Below are 25,542 nucleotides of genomic sequence, written 5' to 3'. Positions count from 1 at the left end.
CAAAAGTTTCTTTTTTTTTCTTCCACATGCTGTATTTTATGTCACGAAATTGGTGTAAACATGTACCGTTGCAAGCCCAGCAGTAGGCTCTGACTGCATTGGCACATCGCATTTCTCTTAATCAATGTTAAGTAATTACTCCCTTAACCCCTTCACCGTTTTGTTATACCGACGAATTTCTTAACAAAACTGCTTATTTTTTTCAGTCCTGATTTCGGTTATTATTGCAATAAAAAGCATGCATTCGATCTTTAAAAATATTTGAAGCAAACACGAAGTCAAATTAGCAAATTGAACTTTATTATTTCTCACAATACGGAAAACCAACTTCCTGCTAGAAATGAGCAATAAAAATTAAAAAATGATCACAGCCAACAAATTCTTAACTCTTTCACTGAGTCATGATGATTGTCCGAAGGAGATGACGACGAAGAAAAGCGTTGTTTCCAAGAAGACGGGCCAGCAATGCACGTGTCGCCTCCGCCGGATGCCATATTTAAAACCCATGTTTCCATACGTAAATTTATGTGGTAGAAAAAAAAAACGAAATTAACAGGTCAGTGCTGCCATTTGTCGAGCAAAATGCCACCTAAGCCACAAACGAGCGCTGCTCGTCCGAAACGCTGAAGGGAAGAACCTATTCAGCGAGGACGAGCTATAGTCGTCCAAAACGGTTTGGGGACGGCTTTGCAAGGACGAGCGCAGCTCGTCCGAAACAGTTAAGGGAATAAATTTACTCCACCTTGGTGGATTCTCCTAAACTTTTGAACACCATTCACACAGTTTTTGGTCAATTCACTCTCACAATATCATCTGATCTGCTAGCCTTTTCGTTTTTCAATCACGTGAAAAAAATACTTTTAGAGCAAAGACAACTAAGGTTTATTTTCCAACTGCACACAAAGAGGCATTGGCCAGACAGCGCCGAAATAAGCGGTGCGCTGCTCCGGAATCTCTGCTTGCCTGTCCTCCAACCTTTGTCGAAGATTGTCCCCTTAGCGTCTAAGCCCTTGACCCACATATCACTGCCACACACAAGCAGAGTCGCCTCTCCGAGGGAGATGGGAAATTCCGCTCTGTTCTTGGGACGGGCGGGGCATCTTTCCCTCGGAGATGGCGGGAAAGCCCCAATGTGCTAAGAAGACGAAGGTAGCCGAAGCGGCACACGGAATCTTCAATACAGCCTTTCTGGTTAGCTCAGTTGGTACACTGACCGCCCCAAGTAGGCACTGGTCCCGGATTTGAACCCGGCATGAATATAAATTTTCCTTCATCTAAATTGCTGTGAAAATTTTATATAGCTTTGCTTTGTAGCTATATGTCTGCACTTGGATGGACTCCAATGAGTAATCACTCTTTTATATTTAAATTAATGCACAGACATCGAGGGTCCTTTATGTGATTTTTAAGTAAAGATTGCAAGCGGATTTTTGGGCATGTTTAACTGCCTGCCAAAAATTTGTGCTTTCGGTATCATCCACACTACACGCAGTGGATGAAACAATCACAGCTCTCTGGTGCTCCGATGCATTATTCAGTATTCTTTTTGGCACTCTGATGCAGCCAATGACTGCCAGGGGTTGCTTCACATCAACCAAAATAGCCTACCACGCAGCGTGTGAGAACGGGCCCAGGCAGGGCTTCACTCCAAGCTTTGTGAGTCTAGCCAGGATCAGTAAAGCGATAATTTAGCAAGCCCAGACTGGACCACTGAAGCTGTAACCCCACTGTGGTGGCTGGACCCACAGGTGTTGCTGGCCAAGGTGGACACCACAGTCTAACAACCGCTTTGGCATCAATAAGTACCCAACTGTCTTCTCACATCAAGGAAACTTGACCGAATCTTTTCGGTTGAAGGGATCATTGATACAATGGCAGAAAAGACAGGCTCAATGCTTAAGCCCCCAGCAGAAGCACCACTCGAGCTGAAGACCGTAAGTTTTACACTATTACCAATGCCAAAATCATGCTGGTCTACTTCTAGGCCCCAAGGTGTAGCCACTGCCGTCGCATGTCCCCTAAAGTTCGAAGAGGTGGCGCTGTGCCTCAAGGAATATGGTATGCCGCTGGGCAATGTGGACGCCACCAAGGAGAAGAGACGGCATCCAACGGGCAGCACCATAAAAGGACTGCTGCAAAATGTCCACATCACGCTGCACTGGAGTGAGTGGCCATAGCCATGAGACAGCACCACTTGAGAGACTGCCGTGCCCTTCGGCCGGCCTTCCTGGACGACTCTGACAGAACTCACATGATTACATTTTTACCCCTCCCCCAGCTCTGGTACTGTGGAGAGATGTTGCACGTTACTGCAGGCGTATGCCGTCCATGAAAGAGCTGCGAGCATGCAAGTCAGAGAATAAAAAAGGATTGCCGCCGCCAGCTGGGTTTTTCCATGGCTTCTGCATACCTGGGTGGGTGACTTCTGCTGGACAGGCCCTTGAGCCAGTAACAATATATTGCAAGTTTTCTTTAATTGATTTATTAATTTTATGTAATATAAGACTAACTTTTTGGTCTCGATTGTAGTTTTATTAAAATCTGCGCATTTTGATTATGTCATGCTTAATACTGCCACTGTGGCGGCCCTGATAACCCGGCAGTCGTATCTATAGAGTTGCATAGTGTTACTATCTTAACTCTATATCGTGCCCCCAAAGTTAGGGTTCGCAGACACAGTGTGCCATTGAAAAAAATGTGCCATCATAATTAAGTTTGAAATTGTTCTCCTGTGTTTCTCAGCACCATAGCTCGGGTATTCGTTAATTTGAGAAAGGAACTCATTTACCATCCACAATTACATTTTCTTTCTTTTAGTATGTATCCACTGTTGAACTTAAAAACCACTGTGATCCTCTGCTCTGCAGGCTTTTTGTCCTTCCCGAACTCATTTTTTAATCTTAGCTAGAATCTGTAATTCATTCTCCTTCATTTCTACCTCTTAATCCTTTTCAGATATGAAGCCACTGTGAACCTTCCTTTCTTTACTTAAATTGAGAGTGCTGTACACACACACCTCACAAATATCGCTGTGCAAAGACAAGCCTGTTTACAAGCTACCAGAAAAATTTGCCTCCACCAAGAAGAATGCAAAGCGATTCATATCGTCTTATTTTTTTTTTTATGCTTCACAGAGTCTACAAAAAAAAAAAAAAAAAAAACAAATACTCACACACAGTTCACCACACCTAAAGATTCGTCTTCACTAAATATCGTTATGAGAGTCTAAAATAATACGTCCGCAGCTAAGGAGACATCTAGGGGCCGGCACTCACCTGAAAGGAATGCCTTTTGGATGAAGTCTGGAATTCTTAGATTAAGTGAGAAACCTTCAGTGTTGTTATCATGCACAACTAGCCCTGCAAAAAAACAAATACACACTGTCATAAAACATATATGGCACATCATAGCTGCTCCTGTTAGGGAAGAAATAATGAAGCATGATCTTGAATTTAAGTAAATTGACACCAGTTAAAGTCAATTTTAGAGCACAAAAATACAGCTGCATGTTGAGTGGAAAAAAAGGATAAAAAAAACGTCATGACTAACTACTCTGATGTCATATGCTAGAAATAGGAGATACCTGTCACAGAAAAATGCAATGAATAAGCCAGTCTTAGAGAAAATATGCTTACAGTAGAAAATTTAACACACTTCAGCTACTAATATACACAAATGCTACACAAGATGTTCCAGTGAACACTTTAAAAATTTTCTAAATATAGGAAATTCAAGATATAAGAAAAATACCTTTTAGGAAAACTATAAGCCATGGCAGACGTAATTTACAATAAATATTCTTCGAATTACATAGCCAATTAACCAGAACTCCCTAATGAACTCATGACAATTGAAGTTTTTTTTTTTTTTTCTTAGCAAAAGGCAACTGTGGCCAAAGAGCCCAAGCACAAGCTTGGTGTTCTACTCAGATTGATCACCTATACTAGAGGTGATGATTGTAAAAAAAAGAAATATAAATACAACAATGGTGCATAAAATCAAAAATTCGGTAGGAGTGTGCAGTGATGGTATAACCCTTTGTGACATGGCATCTGCCATTGTACATGCAAATTTTCCAACCTTTTATTCAAATGAGGTGCATTCACAATGCCAGTGATTCTGGCTACATCTAAATCCCCACTGGATAGAATAGCAAAGTCATTTCGAGCCTAGAGGAAAGGATTGTTTCAGAAACAAGAAATAAAGCTGGATATCACAAAGTTTTAGTGCGCCTATGATCCACCATCTCGCGCTGCACTTTTTCTTTTCCCTCAAGCAGTGGACCACCTTATTAAGGACACTATGGCCGAGTTTCGATCTGGTAACACATTTAAATGATAAAAAAAAATGATAAATTCGACACAAGTTTGTTATTCTGAAGAACAGGGTGGCAATTCCATGACCGCGAAAAAGTGTGGTATGCATAAATTTTTAAAGGCTTTAAGCTGTTCAATATTAATTTTGTGAAATGGAAATTCCAAATTTATGCATATGAATTTTCGAATTTCTCGTGATAGTAGGAATTACATAATGCGTGTCTAAAAGGGATATAGAAAAAATTTTTAAAAGGGTAAATGTATGATCTTAATAATGTCATAAAGCCCCTGAAACAGTTCTTGAATATACAAGCAATGCTAAGTCCTCTGATATGAGAGATAAAAAACCCAGCCATACCCTTAGAAATGGGAAAAGGCTCCGGTCAATTACAGTACGAAATTCCATGTAGCAAGCCTTGGCTGGCTAGAAGTTTCAGGACTCTTTTTAGTGAAAGAGAAAAAAGGACAGGTGTGAAGGTATTTGGTTTCTGTACAGCCCTAGAAAGTGACGTCTCCTTTTGAGTACTCACTCTCAACCAACAAATTTACTTTTTTATTAACACAGTTGGGTGGCTAGTGCGAATGGGGAGTTCAAAGCTGCGCAAGGCTATGCCTCATCTGGTTTTGAAATCAAGAACAATTCGGATGAGGAAATATGGTACTATTTTTAACACAAAATGAAACTGAGCTCATTAGACGTAGAGGAAGCTCAGTGGGAATACAATGTCCGCTGATGACGTGCTGCAATGACTTTGGGGCTTAATTCACGCTGCATGCATTATTGTGTCACATCACATACATTTATTTGCTTCACAACATGGTGCAAGAAAACTTGAGCAATACCAGTAAACTGATAGCCATAATCTGCGATTACTTGCAAATGCACTCCATCGCAATCTTATTCCCTTAGTTATTCCCCTTTCATGATCTGGATTTGCGGTTACTACCTGCCCGACCACTTCTAGCGCTTCGCTACTTATTGCAAACTGCTATTTCTTTCCAAGCTGTTGAACATTACCTTAGTTTTCTGCATATCAATTTTTAGATCTACCTATGTGCTTTTCCCATTTAGGTCATCAATTATTCTTTGCAGTTCATCCCGAGTTACTTAGAAAGGAAATGTCATCACCAAATCGCAGATACACCGAGGTATTCTCCATCAACCCCTATCCCTAACTGTTCCCATTTCAAGACTAAATACTTCCTCTAAGCAAGCGATGAATAGTACTGGGGTTGCTTAACACCTTTTATTATGGGAATTTTATTCTATTATGGAGAACAATGGCTGCTATTCAGCCACTATAGATATCTTCTAGTACTTTCACATACGGCTCACCTACCCCCTGATTTCGCAACACCTGCATGACTGCCGAGGTGTCGACTGAGTGAAATGCTTTTTTCTTGCAATCAATAAAGGCGATATATAAGGGATGATTATCACCTTGCTGATAGCATGGATATGATCAATAGTACAGTACCCTCTCCTAAAACCTGCTTGACCCTTTGGTTGATTGCAGCCCAAGGTTGCCCTGGTTCTATTAGCAATTACCTCAGCAAATACCTTGTATGTAACAGATAGAAAGCTGACTGGTCTAATTTTTCAAGTCTTTAGCGTCCCCTTTCTTATGAATTAGTTTGCGTTCTTCCATGATTCCGGTACCGTTGATATCACCAGGCATTGCGTATACAGGGTAGCCCGTTTTTCTAGCATGATATCCCTCCCTTCCTTCAACAATCTGTAGTTACCTGATCCTCCCCAGCTGCTTTCTGCTTTTTCGTAGCTTCTAAAGATATCCTGACCTCGTCCTTCATAAGTGGCAGAACATCTGACAGCTCTTCACTACTGCCAATCTCATTATTGTCCTGACTACTTCGTCTACTGTATAGATCAGTACAGAACTTGGCTACTTTGACTATCTTGTCCATATTTGTGAAGACACTGCCCGCCTTCTCCCTTAGCGCAAACACCTGATTTTTGCCTATGCCCAATTTCCTCTTCACCACCACTGTTCTTTAGAGCATGCTAGGTTTTCTCCATGTTACACTTCCTTATATTGGAAACCTTGCATATAATGATTAGCTTTCATAGCTCTGCCAGTTTGCCAGTTATATCCCATCTGTTGCATTGGAGACTTTCGTACTTTGTCATCCCTTAATCAAATCTTTCATCTGCTACAACAGTTTACCAGTACCCTCTCAACTATCCTACCACCTACTTCTATCGCGCACTCAGTAACGATATCTCTGAAGGCACTGCTTATCGCTTCTACACTAAAGTCATGTTCCTCGATGAAAGCTGAATATCTATTCTATAGAGAGATCTACATTCCCTCTCATCGCTTGACGGACTTCTCCCTTACTTTGTAATCTGTTTCGTTCCCTCTTCAAATCTAGACTAATTCGGATTACCATTCTGTGGTCACTGCATCGCGCTTTCCTGATCACCTCTACATCCTGCATAATGCCGGGGTTAGAACACAGTATGTAGTCAATTTCATTTTTAGCATCCCCATCAGGGCTTCTCCCTGTCCACTTCCGGTTCTTTTGTTTCCTGAAGAAGGTATTGAAGGTTCTCAAGTTAATGCACTTTGCAAACTCAACTAATAACTCTCCCCTGCGACTCCTTGAGCCAATGCCATATTTACCCACTGCCTGGTCTCCGGCCTGCTTTTTGCCTACTTTAGCATTGAAGTCGCCCATCAGTACAGTGTGCGGAGTTTTTACTTTCACCCTTGCTGATCCTAAATTTTCGTAAAACTTACAACTGCCTGGTCATCATGACTACACATAGGTGCATAGACCTGTAGAGCATCCAGTTCATGCCACTTAATAAGCTTAATTACGATGTCTGCCACTTTTTCATTAAGCTATAGAATTCATCTACATTACCACCTGTATGCTTTTTAACAAGGAACCCTGCTTCTAGTTCTGGTCTGTCCAGTAAACATCGATAACATAACACATGCCCGCCCTTCAGTACAATACAGTACAGTACAATACCTCACTAAGCCCTCTGATATCCCATGTTACTCGCTAGTTCCTCTAAGAGTACTGCTAAACTAGCCTCACTGACTAGGGTTCTAGTGTTATACATTGCCAGCTTCAGGTTGCAGTGGCGGCCTGTCCAGAGCCAGACATTCTTAGCACCCTTTGCTGCGTCACAGGTCTGACCGCAGCCGTGGTCAGTTGCTTCACAGCCGCTGGGCACTGAGGGCCAGGGGTTTGCTGGAGTATTCAGAGGAGGTTGTGGCCAAATACTACACCATAATGGCCAAATCCTGTTCTAGTGAGGAAGTGCGTTTTCGGAAGTGTTCACCGACATCAGGCCGCACCCCAAACCTGTATATGCAATTCAGCTTATGCAATTCAAAATGAGTAGTAGAGCCACTTAGTTGTGCTGCTTAGGAGGGATGCTTAGGGGAGTGCTCTTAATTTTAGCTAAGTGTTGTTGCAAACGAATACGTGGCTGCTGTTTGCTCTACAGCGTGAGGCCATCATAAACTCGCTGCTCACATTTCTATGCATGTTCAGGTGCATCAAACATGCCTGCTGCATCCAGTTCTGGCCTTTACACAGAATAACGTTTTTACTTTTTATTTATTTATTTATTTACTTATCAATACTGCAATCCCCTCAGGGGATTTTAGCAGAGTGGGACACAGTACATATGGGACACAGTACAGTTCTCTTTTTCCCCGGGCAGCATGGATTTAGAAAGGTTTTTCCTGTGAGTCGCAGATATTTGAATTCACCACTGACCTACATTTCAACATGAACACTAACTTACAGACAGACTGCATCTTTTTGGGCTTCTCTAAGGCATTTGATCGTGTAGCACACTGCCGACTAATAGCTAAACTTTCTGCCCTCAAAATAGATTCACTAACTTTATCATGGGTCCGTAACTTTCTTTCTAATCGCCAGCAGTTCACCGTTGTTAAGAATTATTCCTCTCCTTCCTCCTACGTCGCATCAGGTGTGCCGCAAGGAAGCGTCTTTGGCCCATTACTCTTCTTGATCTATATTAATGACCTGCCGAATAACATCTCGTCTTATACATGCATATTTGCTGATGACTGCATCATCTATCGTGCAATAAAGGACACTGAAGACCATATTTTACTTCAAAATGATCAGAACCGCGTTAACGACTGGTGTAAAACATGGCTGATGACCTTGAACACTTCCAAATGTAACATAATTTTTCTCACGAAAATCAGCGAATTCGAATTTTTTCTACCCCATTAATAATGTTACATTGGCTCCGACTACACGGTACAAATACCTAGGTGTCCACCTCACTCCAAATCTTTGTTGGGCAGATCATATAGCAACCATTTCTGCTCACGCTTCCAGGTCATTAGGATTTCTTCGCCGCAATCTACAAAACACTACATTTCACGTCCGTAGATTAGCCTACATAACGTTTGTTCGTCCGCTCCTAGAATACGCCTCCTCTATCTGGTCACCTCATCAGCAATATTTACTAGAGAAGTTGGAAGCAATACAAAACAGGGCTTGTCGTTTCATCTCGCGTAATTATAATTTCCATTTCAGCGTAACCCAGCTCAAGCTTGAACTTTCACTTCATCCGTTAAATGTCCGTCGTGATATTGCCCTTCTATCTCTTTTTCATAAATACGCCCATGGCACTCGGTCATCCCTAAGTCATCTACAACGTCCCTCCTACCTATCGCATAGACTGCATAACGACTACAGCTATGCTCGCATTGACGGCAGTTCTAACGCTTTTAACTTCTCATCACTCCCGCGCGCCATCCGCCTGTGGAATGATCTTCCGAATAGCATTGCATCTCTCCACAATCACGAAGCGTTTCGCGAAGATCTACTAAAGCACTTCATTGATAACGCTTAGCATATCATGTACGTTCCCGTCATTTATGTAACTATTCCTTGAAGGGGCTTTTTTCTTTTTTGATGCGAAGTAGTTCTGTGGCATAGTTCAATCTACATTTTTTTTTTTTTTTTGCATCATCTCGCTTGCCTTATATGATTTGTGCTTAGTAGTTCTTATAACTCCCTCTGCGTTGCGATATATTGTTTATAGATTTGTATAATTACCACTGTTTTCCTGTACTTGCGATTGTGATTTTGTTTTTTACCCACTTTGCGGATATCTTTGTATTTGTCCCCCCTTACACAATGCCTCTCTGGAGGCCTGTAAGGTATATGTAAATAAAATAAAATAAAATATGTGAAGGGTACAATAGTAACACAAGTAAACAGGTAAACACAGGTAAATGAAAACAAATCAATACCAATCAGATTCTTTCTGGTGCGAGCCCTGAGAGCACAAGACGAGCGTTGTCAAGTCCATTTTATTTACTATTTATTTCGACCTCAAAGGCCCCACTGAAGGGGTATTACATGAGGGAGTCATTGTGTGCGTGGCTCCAGGCTGAGTATGGCGTGCAGGACAAGGCATTTATGGTCATAACGATTTTTACGTGACCAAAATTATGCACATATAGAACAGTTTTATTGTTTTGTTTTTTTCTTTTGGTTTACTGGCCACCAAGCTCAGAGTGCAGCCCTTACACGTGAATGTACAGTTTTCACATTGTGGCTCAATGTAAAGATAAGGTTCAAAAGTATGGTTCAGAAGAAACAGGTTGGAACACAGGTCGCACCCCAACCTGTGTTCCAACCTGTTGCTTCTGCAAGATTATCAGATGATACATAATGAAAACAGTGCGGGAAAACAAGACGAACGAAGAAAGACACAGCACAAGCGCTGACTTGCAACTGATTTTTATTCAAAGAAAACATTCTTTAAATGCTTTCCTATCCAAGAAAACACCAAAAGTAAAAGAAGACAACCAAAATTACTGATCATACATAATAGTGACAAGACACACACATCATCACCGTGGCGCATGCACGTAACACAGTTAGATGTCTTTTCCGGATAAATAAGAGAAATCTTTATCATAGAGAGCGTTCGTCTTGTTTCCCCGCACTGTTTTCACTAAGAATCAGTACCAACTCGCCCAAGTCGCAGCCTTAATTATCAGAAGGTACCCTTGCTAATGACATCCTGCTCCACAAGTCTCTTGTGCATTTGAAGGCACTGTGCAGTCAATGAACACTTTGACTGCACAAGCCCAGTACAGGCAAGACGGGTGCTCTGCATGGAGGTGATAAAATGAGCAACAAAAATTGTACAATATAAAAAAAAAGGAGAGGATACCTCATTTGATAAAACTTCTTGAGGTAGCCCATCATTTCTGGACTGCTTATAATATACTATAGCCAAAAATGGAAGTCTGTGGGTTGCACAAAAACCAATACTAATAGTATATATTTTGCAGTCTGAATTCTGATAACCTATTTTGTACCCAAATTCAAGCTAAGAAAATAGCACCCAATTTTTAACTTGTCCAAACATCTGTAAATGAGCACATAAAATAAAAAAAAAAAAAAGAACTCTGATTATCAGTAAAATGCCACCCTGCCGTACCTGACATACACAGCTTGGTAGTTTTTGCCCTCCCAGTAGCTTTTCTTTCTCTTCTTTAGATTGAACTGGCCTCCTTTTTTATTTCCTTGTGCACATTTCCTGATTCACTTATAACGCATTTCTTCAGTAAGCAACTCAAGAGGGACATGTCCATTAATCTCACCAAAGACTTACAGTGTGCACAAAATTCTTCAGCCCCAACTTACCATGAACAATGAGACTTGAGTCAAAGAGCACAAAGGCCACTAGGAATGACACACTGGGGCAAGTAGGATGGCTGTACCCTATTTTCATTAAGCAATCGCCCCTTTCCCAAAAGAAGTTCTTGCTGGCAGGGTGGTCCTTGGTGCCACCATCTGGTAATGTTTCTTGCCATCCCTGTAAGTTATGGAATATAATATACATCAGCCTCAGAACAATTCCAAGTGGAGCATGACATTTTTTGCAGCCACAACCACTTGAATGAAATAAGAGCATTCAGTGGAGCACATATCAAATTCATTTCAGTCCGTATACAGTGCATTACAAAGTGTTATGGTCCAAACTTTCCAGCTATGTTCTTAGTAGTTACACTGTTTCGCCTCTCAAATATGATGACAAAGGACCTAGTACCTAAACGGCAATGCCGATCACAACACAATAAATTTAACAACACTGGACAGTAAAGCACCTATCATCATCATCATCATTAGCCTGACTATACCCACTGCAGGGCGAACGCCTCTCCCATATTTCTCCACTTAGCCCGGTTCTGAGCTAGCTGCATCCACTTGACCCCTGCGAACTTCTTAAACTCATCCGCCCACCTAACTTTCTGCCGTCCCCTGCTACGCTTTCCTCCCCTTGGAATCCAGTTTGTTACCCTAAGCGACCATCGGTTATCCCCTCTTCGTACTACATGTCCTGCCCATGCCCATTTCTTATTCCTAATTTCCACTAGAATGTCGGTAACTTGAGTTACATCTCTGACCCACTCTGCCCACTTCCTATCTCTTAATAATACCCCTACCATTTTTCGTTCCATAGCCCTTTGGGTTCTCCTCAACTTAAGCAGAACCTTCTTGGTTAGCCTCCATGTTTCAGCCCCATAGGTGAGTACAGGTAAGATGCAACTGTTGTATATTTTCCTCTCGAGCGATACCGGTAAGCTGCTAGTCATAATCTGCGAGTGCTTGCCAAATGCGCTCCATCCCAATCTTATTATTCTTGTTATTTCCTTTTCATGGTCCGGATCTGCGGTTACTACCTGTCCTAAGTAGACATATTCGCCTACTACTTCCAGTATTTCGCTACCTAATGTAAACTGCTGTTCCTTCCCGAGGCTGTTGAACATTACCTTAGTCTTCTGCATATTGATTTTCAAGCCTACCTTTCTACTTTTTCTGTCTAGGTCATGAATCATTATTTGCAGTTCATCCCCCGAGTTGCTTAGCAAGGCAATGTCATTAGCAAATCGCAGATTACTGAGGTATTCTGCATCTACCCTTATCCCTAACTGCTCCCATTCCAAGTCTCTGAATACTTCCTCTAAGCAAGCTGTGAGTACTGGGGAGATTGTGTCTCCTTGTCTAACAACTATCTTTATGGCAATTTTGTTACTTTCTTTATGTAGAACTATGGTTGCTGTGCGACCATTATATATATCTTCCAGCACTTCCACGTACGGCTCGTCTACCCCCCGATTTCGCAATGCCTGCATCACCGCCGAGGTTTCAACTGAGTCGAATGCTTTTTCGTAATCAATGAATGCTATGTATAAGGGCTGGTTATATTCCGAGCATTTTTCTATTACCTGATTGATGGTATGGATATGATCTATAGTAGAGTACCGTTTTCGAAAACCTGCCTGATCCTTTGCTTGATTGCTGTCTAAGGTTGTCCTGATTCTATTAGTGATTACCTTAGTAAATACCTTGTACGCAACAGACAGTAAGCTGATTGGTCTGTAGGTCCTTAGAGTCCCCTTCCTTATGAATGAGGATAATGTTTGCATTCTTCCATGGTTCCGGTACCATCGATGACACCAGGCACTGCGTATAAAGGGTGGCCAGTTTTTCTAGTATGATATCCCCCCGTGCTTCAGCAAATCTGTAGTTATCTGAGCCTCTCCAGCCGATTTCTCCCTTTTCATAGTTTCTAATGCTTTCTTGACCTCGTCCTTCGTCACTGGTGGAACGTCTGACTGTTTTTCCCTGCCGCCAATCTCGTTGTGGTCCTGACTACTTTTGCTACTGTAGAGATCTGTATAGAACTCCTCGGCTACTTTGACTATCTTGTCCATATTCGTGATGACGTTGCCCGCCTTGTCCCTTATAGCATACATCTGGTTTTTTCCATGCCCAATTTTTTCTTTACCACTTTAAGGCTTCCCCCATTCTTTACAGCATGCTCAATTTTCTCCATGTTACACTTCCTTATATCGGCCACCTTGCGCTTATTGATTAGATTCAATATCTCGGCCAATTCGATCTGGTCTGTTGGATTGGAAGCTTCCATACTCTGGCGTTTCTTAATCAAATCTTTTGTCTACTTAGACAGCTTACCGGTATCTTCTCTAACTATCCTACCACCTACTTCTACCGCACACTCAGTAATGATATCTCTGAAATTATTGTTCACTGCTTCTAGGGTAATGTCGCCATCCTCGGTTAGAGCTGAATATCTATTCTGTAGCGAGATCCTGAACTGTTCTGCCCTCCCCCTCACCGCTAATTCGTTGATGGGTTTCTTTCTTACTAATCTGTTACGTTCCTTCTTCAGATTTAGGCTGATTCGGCACCTCACCAATTTGTGGTCACTGCATCGCACTTTCCCCGATTACCTCTACATCTTGCATAATGGCAGGGGTTGAACACATTATGAAGTCAATTTCATTTTTAGTCTCCCCGTTAGGACTTTTCCATGTCCATTTCCGGTTCTTCCGTTTGCTGAAGAAGGTATTCATGATTCTTAAGTTATTGCGCTCTGCAAACTTAACTAGTAACTCTCCCCTGCTATTCCTAGAACCAATGCCATAGTCACCTACTGCCTGGTCTCTTGGCTGCTTTTTCCCTACCTTGGCAGTGAAGTCGCCCATTAGTACAGTATACTGCATCTTTATTTTTCGCATTGCCGATTCTACATCTTCGTAGAAGCTTTCAACTGCCTGGTTATCATAACTACATGTAGGTGCATAGGCCTGTACAACCTTCAGTTTATGCCACTTATTAAGCCTAATTACGATGCCTGCCACCCTTTCATTAATACTATAGAATTCATCTATATTGCCCGCTATATACTTATTGACAAGGAAACCTACTCCTAGTTCTCGCCTCTCCGGTAAACCTCGATAACACAGTACATGCCCATCCTTCAGTACAGTATATGCCTCATTCGGCCTCCTAACCTCACTAAGCCCTATGACATCCCATTTCATACCGTCTAGTTCCTCTAACAGCACTGCTAAACTAGCTTCACTAGCTAGGGTTCTAGCGTTAGACGTTGCCAGGGTCAGTTTCCAATGGCGACTTGTCCAGCGGAGCCAGGCATTCTTAGCACCCCCTGCTGCGTCACAAGTCTGACCGCCTTTTAGCACCTAAATATCAATCTAAACCTTTTGACTCTAGTGGCGTCGATCGACACCACAACACGAATTTTTCACTCGCACTGTGATAATGTAAAAAAAAAAGCTGATTTCTACAGCAGCAGTTTCTCTGGGATAAGTGTAGCAATCGGTATCACTGCTCTCACATTTATACTAAGCTGTAGAGCCTGAGAAAAAGCAGCAGCAGCAAGGAAGCCATAGCTGAATAAGATGAGGTATGGCCAATTTGTACATTTTTTTCCTCATCAACTTCTCTTCAGCAGATTTTTCTACATGGTTTGCGAGATGCCTTTCCAAACTTTATCCACTTCATGTATATTTATTTACTTTATTTATTTATTTACAGCATACTGTAGGCTGAGTGCCCAAGCAGGAATGGCATATAGATATACACACTACAAAAAAGCACAAAAACACAACTGTACAAAGCACAACAACAAATTTGGTAGGCCAGCAGAAACTGTTATTACTACACATAAGGCATGTGAGCCCAAGCAAACCATTACTCTAAAACACAGATAAAAATTCTCAACTCTTTATATGTTTAATACCAGCATTTCCAAACACTGGAGAGAAGAAGTAGCAGACTATTCCAATCTGTAATTGTATTAGGAAAAAAAGAGACTGAACAATATGCTTCACAAAGTCAAGCCTTTTAAATGTGCAATTTTGACACCACAGGACTCAATGGTTGTCATTGGGGTCAATTGAGTGATGCTAGGTAATCTCTCTAGAGGAGCATCCGCTTGTCTTCTGACAGATGGGCAGTTCTTGGGCTGCTTACATAAATATTGCAAGCAAATAGATGGAATCACAAATTAGAATTTTGAAGAACTGGAAAAAAAGAAGTTTTTGCTATCATAGAAGACGAATGTTAGGACTGAAATAGCGATAACAATGTGAATGATGCCAAACAGCAACCCGGACCAATGAACAGCACGGATAAATAGACCGCTAACCTTGCACTTTTATTTATTTTTTTACTCCTCTATTCATCCTGTGAACATCACAAGCAAGCTGCAGGAAGTGACCGGCCTGCATATTGCAGCTCGTACACCCCTGCTTGTGTCGCATGTGTGGCCCACTATCAGCACTAGGAACATATAACATGTTTGGCTAGTTTTTCTTAAGAACGTGTGCACAGTGCATAAGTAAACACGTTCTCTGTTCGTCCTTGAGCACGTTTTGGTGGACGCGAAATGCAAAAGGCACCCGTGTGCTGCACAATTTCAATGTTAAAGATCCCAAAACGGTTTAAGTTACAACAAAGCCCTCTGCTATGGCACCTCGTTCTCTCTTTCTTCTTTCCCTCCCACCTTCCTCCCTTTCCCAAGGCACAGTTAAGTGTTCACTGAAGTGCAACACAGTTACTGCACATTTAATTCAAAAAACCAATTTTCAACATATAACCATGCCACATGGGGCTGCAGACCAGACAAAATTTCATGTAGCTTCTGTATAAAAGAGCATATCGAGTCTAGATAACAAACTATAGACAAACAAACTCACCTGTTGTGAATACTAAAATTAAGAACAGGCACAAGCCAGATGCACCATGCATTTTGCATGCAGTAACTTCAACGCGATGGACCTTATGCTAATCATCACTATACCCATTTTATGAAGCTCAATTCTTAAGGCGACACAGATATGAAGAAAGCCTTTGCACTGTAACCTTGCAGGAAAGCTATGCTAGATTGAATAGGTCTATTGCTGACCTCACATATTGTCTATCACTTGGAACACTCATCTGTCTAGGACAAGTGCTAGAAGAAGCGAACATGAGAGAGCAGCATGTTGCAAATGAAGTATCCCTCTATCTATTCAAAGTATAGGAATTGTTTTAACAGTTGTCCACATGGCAAAATAAAACACATTTAGCACAACAGCACTAGTCCAGAGGCTACTAGCACGAGCAAGGTCTTGCTTTGCTAGTGAAGCAGCTGTGAATGGCCAACAGCTACATAGCAACAACTGCATAACAGCCGCATAGCAATGCCAAGGCAACAGAAAGTCCTGCAATATGGCATTGCAGTCGCACAGCCAGTCAATAAAGAGAGATTTCATTGGTGACAAGTGTAAGTCTCATTCCTGCCAACTACACAAAGCTAGGCGACAGAAGAGCAAAACCTGTGCAACCTCGCTTTTGTACGATATTAAAATTTTAGCCAAAATTCTCTGCATCTTTTCAGTCATTCCTTGCCACGTTTACAGATATTAGAAATTTAGCTAAAATTCTCTGCATTGTTTTTTTTTCAGTTATTTCTTCATTTTGAACTAAGGCCCACATTTGCTTCCTAAATTTACACCCGCTAAGCCCTCATGTCCTATTGTGACACTATGGCTCTAAACCTATATATGCAAGCATAACAAACAATAAATTTTCCTGGTGTTATGGGATAATAGGCATTAAGTGAACACAGAAAAAGAAATATGAAGCCAAAATTAAAATTCCAAGGCTGAACGGTTTAAGCAAAAAGAAATGCGAATGAATGTCACAAAAACAATGAAAAACAGTACAGTTAACCACGAGAGTGGCCTCCTAGAGACTGCATTCCAACTCTATTAAACTCACTTCCTTTTTTTTTTTGTTGTAGCTATACAGAAAGATAACAGGCTGTGCAGCAATGCAGGTGTCAGATGAGCAAATTTAGTGCAACTTCCAGCGACTGCACTTTACCTCATGGTATGTCACTTAGAAAGCTAAACGGGGAAGAAAAGTATCATACGGAATGGATCTTTTTCCAGCAACGTACTGGGCACCCAGCCTCCATATTTGTCATTTTTGCACGGCCCAGTTGCAACAATTATTTAAGCATGGCTGCCATTTCCTTGAACAATGATGCCATGAACTACGAAATATATATAGTGCACATTTTAAGACTGCCAAGATGTGAACATAGTTTCCACATTTGCTGGCCTTAAGAAAGAAAATGTGGACTGGTTTTCTAGCACCCTTCAGTCAGGATTTAAGCAGAATTAGTGCAGCACTGATAACATCCTGCATGGAAAGTGTGTCCACAAGCAACGAGCCCCCCTTTTTTTGAGCCAGACAATACTTTACACTACAGTAATATTTTTCAAAGTAAGACCACTGTATAGAAACGGCCTCAAGCGAAGCAGACTGTGCAACAAACACGAAGAGTGTGAAACATGTTTAAGGTGAGTGGAATGAGCTGTTGAAACTTACTTATTCAGCTTTTGGCTGCACGTGCTAGTACACTACTTTCACATTCATTTTATTGGCGTAGCACATGCCAGGTATATTTTTATTGTTAAATCCTTTACGACCAATTTTTTTTTCTGTCTTAGTGGCCTCGAACGATTATGAGTAAAATACAGAGCCACATATTTACACTACAGTTCAGTTGTTCAGTCATGTCCGACTCTTCGTGACCCTATGGACCATGTCACGCCAGGCTTTCCGGTCTCTATCTTCCTAACATCACATAACTTCATCTGCAGTGCCTCGAGGATGCCATCTAACCATCGCGTTCGCTGCCTACCCCTTCTCCGGCGACCCTCAACCTTTCCCAACATCAAATCATCCTCCAGCGACTCCTCTCTTCTCATCAGATGACCAAAGTAGCTGAGCTTTAACTTTAGAATTTGACCCTCCAATGAGCAGTCAGGGTTTATGGTCGACAATATTGACTGATTTGATCTTCTGGCAGTCCAAGGAACTCTCAAGAGTCTTCGCCAGCACCACAATTCAAACGCGTCAATTCTTCGGCGGTCAGCCTTTTTCACAGTCCAACTCTCGCATCGATACATCACAATTGGAAAGACCATAGCACAAGTTATACGGATCTTGGTTGGCAGACTAATGTCTCTGCTCTTTACTAGGCGGTCAAGGCTAACCATTGCTCTCTTTCCCAGAAGCAGGCGTCTCCTAATTTCATGGCTGCAGTCTTCTTCCGAGGTAATCTTGAAGCCCAAGAAGAGAAAATCTGTGACAGCTTCCACTTCTTGTCCATTGATGCTCTAGGACTTGATAGGGCAAGACGCCATGATCTTTGTTTAAGCCCAAACTTCTCACTCTCTTCTTGTACGCGCATCAGAAGTCTCATGAGTTCCACTTCATTTTCTGCCATTAAAGTGGTATCATCCGCATATCTAAGGTTGTTGATACGTTTTCCAGCAATCTTCACTCCAGCTGAAGACTCGTCCAGACCGGCCTTCCTCATGATGCACTCTGCATATAGGTTAAATAGGCAGGGCGACAGTATGCAGCCTTGCCTCACTCCTTTCTCGATCGGAAACCAATCAGTAAGACCATGCCCAGTTCTGACTGTGGCCTCTTGCCCTTCATACAGGTTCCTGAGGAGACAGATGAGGTTAATTGGAACTCCCATCTCTTGGAGAGCTTGCCACAATCTGCTGTGATCTATGCAGTCAAACGCTTTCGCGTAATCAATAAAGCAGAAGTAGATGGGTTTCTGGAACTCTCTTGCTTTTTCCATGATCCAGCAAAGGTTGGCAATTTGGTCTCTAGTTCCTCTGCCCTTGCGAAACCCAGCTTGCACATCCGGAAGCTCCCGATCCACATATTGCTGCAGCCTACCTTGGAGGATTTTCAACATCACCTTGCTAGCATGAGAAATAAGCGCGACCGTGCGGTAGTTGGAACAATCTTTGGCACTGCCTTTTTTGGAATGGGGATGTAAACTGACCTCCTCCAATCCTGTGGCCACTGCAGGGTTGTCCAAATCTTCTGACATAATGTATGCAGAATGTTAACAGCGTCATGGTTGAGGTTTTGAAGCAACTCAGCTGGAATGCCATCAATTCCGCTAGCTTTGTTCTTAGCAAGGCTGGCTAAGGCCCATTCAACTTCACTCTTCAGGATGCCCGGCTCGAGATCAGTAATCACAACCATCTTATGTTGGGTTTGCACATTCGGGTCCTTCTTGTACAGTTCTGTGTATTCCTGCCACCTCTTCTTTATCTCTGAGGCTTCAGTGAGGTCCTTGCCTCGTTTGTCCTTTATCATGCCCAGCTTAGCACAGAAGCTTCCTTTGATATCTTTGATTGTCTTATACAGAGCTCTTGTGTTCCTCAATTGGCTGTTGTCCTCAACTGCTTGGCACTGTATGTTCAGGAAGGCATTCTTATCTCTCCTTGCTATTTTCTGAAAATCCGCATTGAGAACCTTGTACCTTTCTCTTTCCCCCATAACTTTTGCCATCCTCCTTTCCTCAGCTATTTGCAAAGCCTCTTCAGATAACCAGTTTGCTTTCTTGCATTTCTTTTGCTTTGGAACTACCTTAGTCGCAACTTCTTGTATTATATCACGAACATCAGTCCACATCTCTTCAGGCTTTCTGTCTTCTAAATCTAATTCTTGAAATCGATTCCTCACTTCCACAGCATATTCTGATGGAATTTGATCCAGTTCATTCCTGAAAGGCCTTCTAGTTTTCTGCGCTTTCCTCAATCAAAGCTTAATTTTGGCAACAAGAAGCTGATGATCGGTGCCACAATCGGCCCCAGGCCTTGTTTTTACTGCTTGTATAGTGCTTCTCCATCTCTGCCGGCAAAGAATATAATCGATCTGATTCTTGTACAGACCGTCCGGTGAAGTCCATGTGTACAGGCGCCTCTTGGGCTGTTGAAAATGAGTATTCGCTATGGTCAGGTTGTTTTCTTGACAAAATTCTACTAGCCTCTGCCCAGCTTCATTTGGCTCGCCAAGACCGAACTTGCCTATAATTCCGGATATTTCTTCACTCCCGACCTTAGCATTCCAGTCTCCTATGAGAAAAACTACGTCTGATGATGGGGTGCGGTCTAAAAGGCATTGTACGTCCGCATAAAATCTCTCAACGTCAGCTTCTTCGGCAGTAGTGGTCGGTGCATAGACTTGGATAACTGTTATGTTGAAAGGGTGACCTTGGATCCGAACTGAAATCATTCGGTCGTTTTTGGGGTTGTACCCTAGCACTGCTTTGCCCATTCTTCTGTTTACTATGAGAGCGACCCCATTCCTTCTCTTGGATTCGTGCCCACAATAAAAGACATAATGGTCGCCGGAGTTAAATTCTCCCATTCCGGTCCACTTGAGCTCGCTGATACCCAAGATAACAATGTTCAATCTATCCATTTCTTGCTTGACGACATCCAGTTTACCTTGCGTCATACATCTTACATTCCATGTTGCTATGTGATATATCTCCTTCCAACATCGGACTTTCCAGTCGCTTCCCGACACATCCACAACTGAGCGTCCTTTTGGCTTTAGCCCAGCCGCTTCATTTGTCCTGGAGCTACTAGGAATCGCCCTGTGTTCATCCCCAGTAACATGTGGGACGCCTTCCAACCTGGAGGGCTCATCTTCCGGTGCCATATCATTAATGGTATTGTGACTAGCCATAGGGTTTTCTTGGCAGGAAATACTGGAGTGGGTTGCCATTACCTTCTCCAGTGAATCACATTTTGTCAGAACTCTCTGCCGTGACCTGTCTATCTTGGGTGGCCCTACACAGCAGAGCTCACGACTTCATCGAGTTTCGCAAGCCCCTCCGCAATGACAAGGCAGTGATCCATGAAGAGGATTTACACTACACCATTATACTATTCAGGAAAATTAGGTAACACGTGACCTCAAATTGTGCCAAGGACTACAGGCTGGAAAAACGTGCGAGCAGTTGACAAATGACACTCACTTCAAGCTCAAATCCAGTTTCAGTCATGAGCACATGGACTGCAAGCACCAATGCTTCCCGAGGATGGTTTACATTGCATGTCATATGCAAATCTTCCAACTGTTTTGGCAGCGGCATGGTGAAATCCTGTACCTGGTAGCAATACTGCGGCCGTGCTTCTTCCCTGCTAATAAAAGTGATAAGTGGATGAAAGGACATTGGACATATTAATCTCTAAAAGTCAAATATAGTACAAAATTATCCTTTAGCATGACCTACCAAACAACAACAAACCAAATAAATTGTGAACTGTAGGGTTTAATGTCCCAAAGCATCCTCTGAGCTGTAAGGAATGCTGTAGCAGAGGGTTCCACATTAATTTAGATCACCTGGTGTTCTTCGAAAGGAATAAATGTTGACCAAAGCATGTCATTATGGTAGCAAGGAAAAGTTCTCGCCTCATATTATATACACTGAGCACTGCAATAACAAGGAACAAGAATTTATAACCTTAATTTGGCACTGAAAGTCGCATAAAACAAACTGAAGCGCCATCTTAACCTTGCCATTATCGGTGTAGCCCAACATGTCACCACATCCTAGGAGAACAACACTGATTTCTTTACCATATTTTCTGGTGCATAAGACTTTTTCATTTTTTTGCATTTTCTAGTGCATGCTATAAAAAAACATTGAGTCATATATGTTTTTTTTTTTTTTTTTCTGCACAACATTGTTAACTTTATCGTGAAACAGGTGCGGCAACGACTTCCCAATTACGAAGCCTATGACAGCCTCACAAGCTCCAAGCATTAGTAATATAATAATACGAAATTCCAAAAGATAGCAACATCAACGCTTCTCGCTTGCCCATACTGCCAAGATATGGCAGGACAAGCAGACCCACTTTTACAGTTGCCATCAAGGGAATTGTAACCATTTACTTTGTAGCCATTTTAACCTTGTTTTGGTGGCTACTGCCCGCATGCTCGCCACTTCCTGCCTGTACTGCGTCCGATGACCAAGCACAGCGGTCATCAGAACAGATTCTGAGCGCAAAGAGGATGTCTCAACGGCACTGCTGTATGAAATCGGCTAACTTTTTGATAATGCATCGGAAGATGAAGCCTTTGAAGGCTTCGAGTAAAAAGAAAGTGCTGCTGCTCTACCTGTGCAAGACATAAGTGATTGCAGCCTCTTTAATCATTTCACGCTACGTAAGGAGAGCTCTTACAGGCACAGAGCATTTTGTGATGGCCACTCAAGCATGTATAGTAGAGTCCCATTGTCTTAACTACATAAATTCAGACGTGTCTTATACAGGGATGCATCTTGCATACCAACATTTTTGTTCAAAGCACCTTAATATAAGGGGCAAGTTTTATACACCAGAAAATAAGATACGCACAAACTGTTCATTCTTCTTTCATTTTTATGCTCCCTCATGTGCACCCTTAAATATAAAGAAATGCTCCCTTCAGACCATCAATGATGTGCTTTTAGCTTTTGTCACTAGATGATGCCACAGTATATTGAATTTCTTGAAATAGTTACCAGTGTCCACTGAAACTTCCTTTTATAATATTTATGCCTCTATGATGTCACAGCTTTAAAAATAGAAACTGAAATGGATGCTACTATATATATATATATATATATATATATATATATATATATATTTACTGTCCAGTGAGTGATCTTTGTATTGGTTTTCGGCACATAACTTTTGCAGACATGCAATCACTATCGTGCTCACTGATCATGGTTTCGAGCAGTGAAGTACGTAAACAGATGCATACACTGATAGAAAAATAATTCGTAAAAATTTTCTAGTGTTTCTAAGAGAACATTCAGCAATAGGGCACTTCAATATGCAAGCTCTCCACTGCACCAAACAAACTGAACATTCAAGATCCAGTGTTCAATCCCTTCAACACATTCATTACACTGTGGGTCACTGGTGGGTCATATCCACATACAAGCTATGCAGTCCTGGATTCTGCATCATGCCATGAAGGCATGAATAGCCACTAAAGCACAAATGCAAAGTTCACTACTGATATCAGTTGGGAGCACAAAGCCTGTTTCACCAGTGGCTCACTCCATATACAAAAAAATTCGGGTTACAATGCACAGGAGTTAGAGCTGTGAAAATTACTGCCAGAGTGAACGTGTTACTGTGCACTGACATCAAGCACAGATGAATTTTCACATTTCAGGTCCAACGAAATCAGACGATTGCAGCCAAAGCCACAGAGCCTCCACAGCGGGTCAACGAACAAAACATGTCACCTAGTGAACATCACTACAATGGAACTTTGAATTAGCACCGACGCCTCATACACGTGCATCCAGAAATAGATTACTCAGCATGAGCATGAGGACTAACACCTCTCTAGAACACTTCTACACTTGCCTCCACACTACATGTCAGTAGTGTATGTCCACTGCCAACCACAAAACCAACGAATTTTATGTGCCAATATAGCATGCAGCTGCTTATTTTCTTTTCCAAAACAGATACTTGTGTCACAGTCATAGTTTCTGGCTGTGACACAAGCAAAATGACAGTTATTGAACCTGAGGTTGTATATGTAAAAAATGACTTAACACTTCCAAAACGTGTGTTGCTCACAAGGTAACTTACCATCTGTTCGAAAAGGAAAAGGTAAATAAAAGGATACAATAAAAAAACAATGCAATAAAACGGTCAGCATATCTGGAAGAATTATGGTACTGGACAGTGAATTAACACTGCACGCATGCAGTTGTACAGGTTGTGTTAATTCAACACTGGCTTCAACATTTGGAATGTACACCAGTGTATATTCACTGCCAACTCCAAAACCAATGAAAGTTGTGTTAACATAGAAAGCAGCAAATCATCATCATGTCCAAAAGATATACTTAAGATAAGCCAGTTTCTGGCAGCGACACAAGCATGCATGACAGGTACTGAACCTTTGGTTGCATCTGTAAATAATGCCTTCAAAAAGTGTTGCTAACAAATAAACTGGCCATCTGCTTGAAAGAAAGAAGATTTACACAATAACAACTGCAATAAAATTAAGTCAGCACATAGGGCAGAATGCTAGCTCTGGGCACTGATTTAACACAACCTGCACGCGTGCAGTCGTACAGAACTCGCACAAGCTCGTGTCAACAGCTATCTACGCAGTCAAATTTAGTTTCCATTCCAAGCAATCTAGGGGTAAACTTCCCAATTTTGAAACTGAGCGCCGCCACCGAAAGCAAGCGTTTGCGTGTTGCTTTGCAATAGACAAAGAATAGGATCGTGTCACACAACTATTTCACGCTCACAGCATTGAAAAGGAAAGCTACGGCAGTATTAAAAGTGTCAACGGTTACAGGTGAGCTCCCCGGAACACGCGATTTCCGAAAACAGCGAAGAGCAGACGGTTACGCAGCCCGTAGTTTCAGAATGACACGTTAGAACTATAACCCCGCTGTGCTTCCAAAATGCTTAATCCTGGAACTGCGTAGAATTAATCTTACGAAAAGTATTATTTCTGAAAAAAACGTAAGTACGCAGAGAATATCGAACCTTGCGCCAATTGGCAAAAACGATAGAAGACCAAACGATTTGTCAATCGCTAACGTCAAACAAATTCCTCACAAAACGTTAGAAGCTTAACGGCACACTCACTAGGAAGACCCCAATTTGTAAAACCAAAAGTATTACGCAGCGTTTACACAACATACCTCATCGCTGTCAAGCCGTTGGCTAGAAAAGCAGCAGCTGCTAAGCTCGGCATGAATAGAAGACTTCTGAACAAATTTGTATATTTAAAATCTTGTATCGTGCCCCGTCAGTGGCAGCGCAAGGTGCGAGTTGGCCGTGCAAATTTTGACTGCAGGCCACAGCTACATCAATTGTATTTGCGCACCGTGATCAAGCGCAAGCACGGCGCAAGCAGCGCAAGCGCGCCAGCGGGGGAGCGTCACGAGAGCACGCGAAGGTAATGATGGTGATAGTAAGGCCCCTCCCACTCATCCAAAACCAAAAGTAACCCATCCTTCCGAGACAACGAATCGTACGCATCCCATCACTGATCTCCAATAGTGGAGGTCAGTGCATCCCATGAACATACTTCTTCCACCTAACCCGCTGAAACCACAGAGCTCAAATAATAATAATAATAATAATAATAATAATAATAATAATAATAATAATAATAATAATAATAATAATAATAATAATAATAATAATAATAATAATAATAATAATAATAATAATAATCAATCTTTATTTAATGTGCGCACGAACAACCATGTGGTTTTCGTGCTGCAGCACAAAAAAAAAGAGAAACAAAAATGAAAATGCACAAACATGTTTACACACGCATAGAGAACACAAAAAAGAAATAAATAACACATGAAATGAAATTGAGACGAAAATTATCACGGAAAGAAAGCAATCAATGAGTAGCGTCACTTATATACACAGTCAGAGAAACAGAGAATTGTTGAGCACATCACGAAAGGAAAAAAAAAATG

The 25,542-nt window shown here is 41.8% G+C and overlaps 1 protein-coding gene across 3 annotated transcripts in view; it reads right to left on the bottom strand.

The window, feature by feature from the left end:
* The window catches only part of LOC146204768 (F-box only protein 7-like), a 55,290-nt gene extending 30,306 nt beyond the window's left edge, over nt 1–24,984 (bottom strand). For 2 of the 3 annotated variants that reach the window (XM_084589480.1, XM_084589482.1), the window contains exons 1-4: nt 24,748–24,984; nt 21,046–21,211; nt 11,004–11,175; nt 3,276–3,359 (exon numbers count right to left, since the gene is read on the bottom strand). In XM_084589480.1, coding sequence (XP_084445606.1) covers nt 3,276–3,359; nt 11,004–11,175; nt 21,046–21,211; nt 24,748–24,800 — 475 coding nt within the window. In that variant the 5' untranslated portion in view covers nt 24,801–24,984. The remainder of the gene's footprint in view (nt 1–3,275; nt 3,360–11,003; nt 11,176–21,045; nt 21,212–24,747) is intronic. The other variant, XM_084589481.1, reaches the window with a different exon arrangement.
* Between the last annotated feature and the right edge of the window lie 558 nt (nt 24,985–25,542).

Source organism: Amblyomma maculatum, chromosome 1, assembly GCF_055883805.1.
Source record: "Amblyomma maculatum isolate TAMU_Amacu chromosome 1, ASM5588380v1, whole genome shotgun sequence".
Lineage (NCBI taxonomy): Eukaryota > Metazoa > Arthropoda > Arachnida > Ixodida > Ixodidae > Amblyomma > Amblyomma maculatum.
The sequence above is the reverse complement of the archived record's forward strand: the minus strand, read 5'-3'. Positions and strand labels throughout refer to the sequence as shown.